The sequence below is a fragment of the Cherax quadricarinatus genome, chromosome 76, assembly GCF_038502225.1.
Source record: "Cherax quadricarinatus isolate ZL_2023a chromosome 76, ASM3850222v1, whole genome shotgun sequence".
In the NCBI taxonomy this organism is placed as follows: Eukaryota; Metazoa; Arthropoda; class Malacostraca; order Decapoda; family Parastacidae; genus Cherax; species Cherax quadricarinatus.
Genome location: NC_091367.1, coordinates 12,577,830 through 12,584,963, shown reverse-complemented (window position 1 = coordinate 12,584,963; position 7,134 = coordinate 12,577,830). Strand labels below are relative to the sequence as shown.

General features: G+C 38.0%; 1 protein-coding gene across 1 annotated transcript in view; it reads left to right on the top strand.

The window, feature by feature from the left end:
• Nucleotides 1–4,839: 4,839 nt before the first annotated feature.
• Fim (plastin-2 Fim) overlaps nucleotides 4,840–7,134 on the top strand; it is a 273,290-nt gene continuing 270,995 nt past the window's right edge. The window contains exon 1 of the mRNA XM_070101298.1: nucleotides 4,840–5,258. Within this exon, the coding sequence (XP_069957399.1) occupies nucleotides 5,109–5,258 (150 nt within the window). The 5' untranslated portion in view covers nucleotides 4,840–5,108. The remainder of the gene's footprint in view (nucleotides 5,259–7,134) is intronic.

Here is a 7,134-nt window from a genome sequence, read left to right as displayed (position 1 = left end):
ATTTGGCGTCAGGATAACATCGGATAGGCTTGTGTTAATCAAATTTTGTGGCTCTCTCATAAAAAATTCATTTTGATCTTCGACTCTCAGTCTGGTTAGCGGCTTGCTAAAAACTGAGTCATATTGGGACTTGAGTAGCTCACTCATTTCCTTGCTGTCATCTGTGTAGGACCCATCTTGTTTAAGTAGGGGCCCAATACTGGACGTTGTTCTCGATTTTGATTTGGCTTAGGAGAAGAAATACTTTGGGTTTCTTTCGATTTCATTTATGGCTTTTAGTTCTTCCCGCGATTCCTGACTCCTAAAGGATTCTTTTAGCTTAAGTTCGATGCTTGCTATTTCTCTGACCAGTGTCTCCCTACGCATTTCAGATATATTGACCTCTTTTAGCCGCTCTGTTATTCTTTTCCGTCGCCTGTAAAGGGAGCGCCTGTCTCTTTCTATTTTACATCTACTCCTCCTTTTTCTTAGAGGAATAAGCCTTGTGCATACATCGAGTGCCACCGAGTTAATCTGTTCTAGGCATAAGTTTGGGTCTGTGTTGCTTAGTATATCTTCCCAGCTTATATCGGTTAGGACTTGGTTTACTTGGTCCCACTTTATGTTTTTGTTATTGAAGTTGAATTTGGTGAATGCTCCCTCGTGACTAATCTCATTATGTCGGTCTGGGGCTCCAAGCATACATGACTGAACCTCAGTTATGTTGTGATCTGAGTATATTGTTTTTGATATGGTGACATTTCTTATCAGATCATCATTGTTAGTGAAGATGAGGTCTAGTGTATTCTCCAGTCTAGTAGGCTCTATTATTTGCTGGTTTAAATTGAATTTTGTGCAGAGATTTAAAAGCTCGCGTGAGTGTGAGTTTTCATCAGAGCTGCCTCCTGGTGTTATTACTGCAACAATATTATTTGCTATATTCCTCCATTTTAGGTGCCTTAAGTTGAAAACCCCCAGGAGCAAGATGTTGGGTGCAGGAGCTGGAAGATTTTCCAGACAGTGGTCAATTTTTAACAGCTGTTCCTGGAATTGCTGGGATGTTGCATCCGGAGGCTTGTAGACTACCACAATGACTAGGTTTTGGTTCTCGACCTTTACTGCTAAAACTTCCACTACATCATTTGAGGCATTTAGCAGTTCTATGCAAACAAGTGACTCTGCAATGTACAGGGCAACCCCCCCCCTTTTGCCTGTTCACTCTGTCACATCTGTATAGGTTGTAACCTGGGATCCATATTTCGTTGTCCAAGTGATCCTTTATGTGGGTCTCAGTGAAAGCCGCGAACATTGCCTTTGCCTCTGCAAGCAGTCCACGGATGAAAGGTATTTTGTTGTTTGTTGCTGGCTTTAGACCCTGTATATTTGCAAAGAAGAATGTTATCGGACTGGTGGTATTGTTGGTACTGGGGGGGGATTTTTTTTCCGGCATTAGAATCTGTATCTGTTGGTTTGGAGTGGAGGCCATCGACTGTGGTTCCACTCCAGGAATGACTGGGTTTGGTCTACGATTTTTGCCATTTCCTGCCAGTTTTTTTTCCTTCCTGGCACTAAAAAACCTCTCCCTCTTGAGTGGCTGTGGCTACCCAGGTTTTCCCATGGCCTGGATGTTTTGTATCTTTTTGTCCCCTTTAGATGGTATGCCTGGCAATTTAAGTTATAGCACAGTCTTTCCTGTAATGAAGAGGTACACAGTTCAGGGTGAAAAAGCTTACAGGAAGGGAGTTTGCATTTTCCTGTTGTCATATGGGCATGGCATTTTCTAGGGTGGTCATAGTTTCACGTCCCATCTGTTTTTCCAGATTTCCCATGCCAGCAGATACCGAGTGCATAGTATGTGCACAGGCTTGGTTTCCGTTTGCCTTGGGTTTCTGTGACTATTCCCTGTTGGTGCATGTTTCCCTGTCTTACTTCTATTCTCCCTAGCACCAACAATGGAGCTCCCACCAGTTGTTTTTGGTAATATATCCTCACTATTGCTAGTGGAGTCCTCTTGTTTGCTATTTCCTGCGGTATTTCTAGTTTGCAATATTGGTTTTATCTTATCTTTGACTACACTTGTTTCCCTACTATGGCTCCTGTCCCCTATGAGGTCATTTATATGTATTCCTTCCTGCGTATAATTCCCGACTACCTGGACAAAATCTCCAGCTTCACCATTACTGTCTCCCAGGACAGCACCTCCAGCTTCACCATTACTGTCTCCCAGGACAGCACCTCCAGCTTCACCATTACTGTCTCCCAGGACAGCACTATCAGCCCCCCACATTTATATATATATATATATATATATATATATATATATATATATATATATATATATATATATATATATATACACACACACACTCAATATTTTCATTAACTAAAATACGTCTAAACTTCCATCCTTTTTATATATATAATTAAGATAATAGCAAACACAATTTTCTGTAATGGAAATTTTAGAACCCTGAGATTATTACACGTAGGTGTTAACGAATGTTTAACGGCGACTCACCTATATATTATGTATTGTTGGGGTGTGTGATTATTTTATTACTCATGGGAAAGCATATTAGCTTACTAATAAGTTAGATAAGGTTTGTCAGGGAACAGAACAAGTGTTTCCTGATGCGGGTCTTAGTCACAAGATGACCCACAGCTGCAGCATTTGGTCATCTGACCGAGGCCTTCCTCTGGCTTACCGGTCAACCCCTTTAAAACTTAAAGTTGTAATTATAGCCACCAATTCTATTCTATCTTACCATATAGGTACTTACCCCCCAATGAAAAGCAGGGGTGTCACTAGCACGTTAAAAGACCATACAATAAGTGTCAGGGGCCCGAGACTGTTCAACTGCCTCCCAGCATACATAAGGGGGATTACCAACAGACCCCTGGCAGTCTTCAAGCTGGCACTGGACAAGCACCTAAAGTCCGTACCTGACCAGCCGGGCTGTGGCTCGTACGTTGGTTTGCGTGCAGCCAGCAGTAACAGCCTGGTTGATCAAGCTCTGATGCACCAGGAGGCCTGGTCACAGACCGGGCCGCGGGGGTGTTGACCCCCGGAACTCTCTCCAGGTAAACTCCAGGTAATTAATAAAATTATCTGATTTTTTTAATATTTTTTTTATTATTGCAATAGTTATTCTCTTTATGAATATTTAATTATTTATTGAGTTTATTTACAGAAACTGATGCTGTTAAGAACTATTAAGCAATTTATGTCTTTTTGTTTATGGATTTTTCAAACTTTAATTTGAATCTGAAATTTCAAGTATTATATATTTGCCTAGTGATATATACTGCTACTGTTGCAACGTAATGCAAGTTTGATTCTCTGTGATTATAAAGGTTTAATTATTATTATTATTATTATTATTATTATTGTTATTATTATTATTATTATTATAACATTATTACTCTTCGAGTACATTTTAAATAGTTTTAGAAATAAGATATAGTGATTTTACACACACACAATCAGCGTAGAGGCGGGGCCAGGAGCTATGAATCGACCCCTGCAACCACAAATAGGTGAGTACACACACAAACACACACACACACACACAGTAGCGATCAGTGAAGAGGCGGGGCCAGGAGCTGAGTCTCGACCCCTGCAACCACAAATAGGTGAGCACACACACACATATATATATATATATATATATATATATATATATATATATATATATATATATATATATATAATATATATATATATATATATATATATATATAATATATATATATATATAATATATATATATATATAATATATATATATATATAATATATATATATATATATATATATATATATATATATATATATATATATATATATATATATATATATATATATATATATATATATATATATATATATATATATATATGTCTTGGTGTTGATGACCAGCTGGAAACAAAAAAATATTTTATAACGTTATTTACACAGACGTCGATCAATACATCTCGAGTTTATTCGGGTTTGGCCATTTTAATTAATTATATTGTGTGTATAACATACAAAGTATATTGTTAAAATTTCTAACATTAACAATAATTATAATAAATGAAGTCCTTTAATAATGATAGTGACATTTGAAATCATTATTGTAATAATCATAATAATAGTAATATAATATTAGGAATAATAATGGCAAGTTTAAGGCAAATATCAGTGTATATACATAATATTATATATTACAGCAGTCTTAATTGTAATTAATGTAACTGATAATTGTAAATAGGTTCAATTATTAACAATAATAGATATAGCAACAATAATGGTAATATTAATATGAACAATAATAATAATGATTGTTAATAAAATAATATAATGGAAATAATAAAGTTGATGACAAAATTAATATTAATAGTTAATAGCGATATTAATAATAAAATTAATAATAATAATATAGTTGAGAGCGATAACATCAATAATAAAATAATAATAATAATGATTAATAATAATAAATAATAATAATAATTAATAATAATAATAATAAATAATAATTAATAATAATAATAATAATTAATAATAATAATAATAATGGTAGAGGTAGCTTGAAGCATGGACTGTAAAGAGGTTGCAAAGATTGGCGTAACAATAAACATTGTATTTCACCGTGTCTATGTTAACATTGTGGATATGCAACTCACTGCGCTATATCAAGTTATCCAAATCATTTATCTTCAAGAAAACGCTCCAACAATATGAATTAAGATGTGTCTTAGTAGCCAGAGGTGAGATGGAAGGTGAGACAACTGAAGGAGAACTCTCCATGGACGAAGATAGCTACTAGGGGGGGAGGGTTTGAGCTTTATAATATGGGCGAGAGGTGGAGGTGTAGCTGAGTTTCCGTGCAGCAGCCAAGACACGCACACAAGCTTGTGCGAGGCAGAGGCAGACATTAAAAGAGAGAGAGACAATACACAGCCTCCTTCCCATCTCCCGCCACCCACTGACTGAGCTTCCTCCCGCGCATGCGCAAACATATATACTCTTCTAAATACTCTCTTGTTTTCTGTATATTCTCATCAGTTTGACTTCTAAAATAAAGTCTAAGGCTCTTCGCAGAGTTTAGTTGTTTACAGAGAGTCTGTTACAGTAATTCTAAAGGCAAAATGAGGTTCGGGAAGAGTGAAAATATGTATCGGGAATTGCTGGAACGGAGTGGTCTACAGAACAGACAGTCTGACAAAATGGCTTCGAGGGATAGTACGACCGCGTTTACCGACGACCAACTGGAGGAATTGTGTGAAACATTCAATACGGTAAGTGAATTGCAGTAGCCAATGTACACTATGAATGTCTCCGCTGTTCGGATGTGTAGATATCGATGCACTGCGACCCATAGTGTCATCGCTGTTTAACTCGCTAAAGTAAATTCGGCCAATGGGCGAGGCTGGAGTCTACCATTTGAATCCTAGCAGGTGTGATAAGCCAAGATAACACACTTGCTGATGATACAACAATCTAAGATGAACAGCGTAAATCACTGCGCCGGCGATGCAGAATAAGTCAGTGTTATACGATGCCTCAGAAGTATATACATTACCGGCAGAAACAAAGATGTAGATGCATCTGGTTATTGGTCGCATCTGTGTCTCACCCCGAGACGACTGGATATTTAGCCAGGACACTTGCCAGCCCTGGAAACCGGGTCTAAACTCTGCCTTCATGGCTTATATGGAAAGTTTAAGTCATGGTTTAGCCAGCATGTCATGTAGGGTTGATGTTTGTAGATGTGTTGTGTGTCTTGATCAGGAGAGAAGACTAAATCCAGGGATTTATATGGCTATGTTCAGCCCAACCAAGACCGGATTTAGCCACTTATGCTTTATTTGTTCAGTTAAATATTAAAAGAATGCCCCCTTTCCAGTAGATATAAATATACATATGTTTAAAATTTTACCACTGGTGGCGTTTATTATGGAATATCAATCTACTCCCACTTTGATATACACTCGACAATGTCTTTTGAGAGATGACTGGGAATTAGGTACTTCTAGTGGCTTGGTAGTTATCAGCTGCACCTTGAAAGGGGAAGTGCCTTGACGCTAGTGAAGAGTTCTTGATCCAAAAAATTGGAGCTACCACTCCCTTGAATCAAACTTGTTTATCTCCGATTCCCCAGGCGTAGTATGATTTTTACGGGTTTAGCGCTTCCTTGTTAATATATTTATCTGCTATTGAGTTTCTGATGACTAAATTCGTTGCCTTAAAAATATATATTATTTACGTAGATGATAAATATTTTCACTCTCCATTTATAGACTGAAGCGGACATGATTCATTGGATGACTGCATAATGAAAAAAAATGTTATAGGCTTATATGCAAGCCTATTATTAAATAATGACAGTTGCATGACATGGATTTAACTCTTCTTGCAGCATAATAATAATTGTCAAAATGCAACATTACCATCCAAACTAAGACATTTTTTTTTCAGTCTTTAAATAAAGTGTTTCCGATTTTTTAAGGAAATGGTAATTTTTAATACGTAAGACATAATTACCTCTTTTGTTAGTAAATAACATTATTGTGGCCTTTGTGTGTTGTATTGGGATGTGGCCCTGTGCCCTGTTGTATAGTGATGCGGCCCTGTGCCCTGTTGTATAGTGGTGTGGCCCTGTGCCCTGTTGTATAATGATGTGGCCCTGTGCCCTGTTGTATAGTGATGTGGCCTGTGCCCTGTTGTATAGTGATGTGGCCCTGTGCCCTGTTGTATAGTGATGTGGCCTGTGCCCTGTTGTATAGTGATGTGGCCCTGTGCCCTGTTGTATAGTGATGTGGCCCTGTGCCCTGTTGTATAGTGATGTGGCCTGTGCCCTGTTGTATAGTGATGTGGCCCTGTGCCCTGTTTTATAGTGATGTGGCCCTGTGCCCTGTTGTATAGTGATGTGGCCCTGTGCCCTGTTGTATAGTGATGTGGCCCTGTGCCCTGTTGTATAGTGATGTGGCCCTGTGCCCTGTTGTATAGTGATGTGGACCTGTGCCCTGTTGTATAGTGATGTGGCCCTGTGCCCTGTTGTATAATGATGTGGCCCTGTGCCCTGTTGTATAGTGATGTGGCCCTGTGCCCTGTTGTATAGTGATGTGGCCCTGTGCCCTGTTGTATAGTGATGTGGCCCTGTGCCCTGTTGTA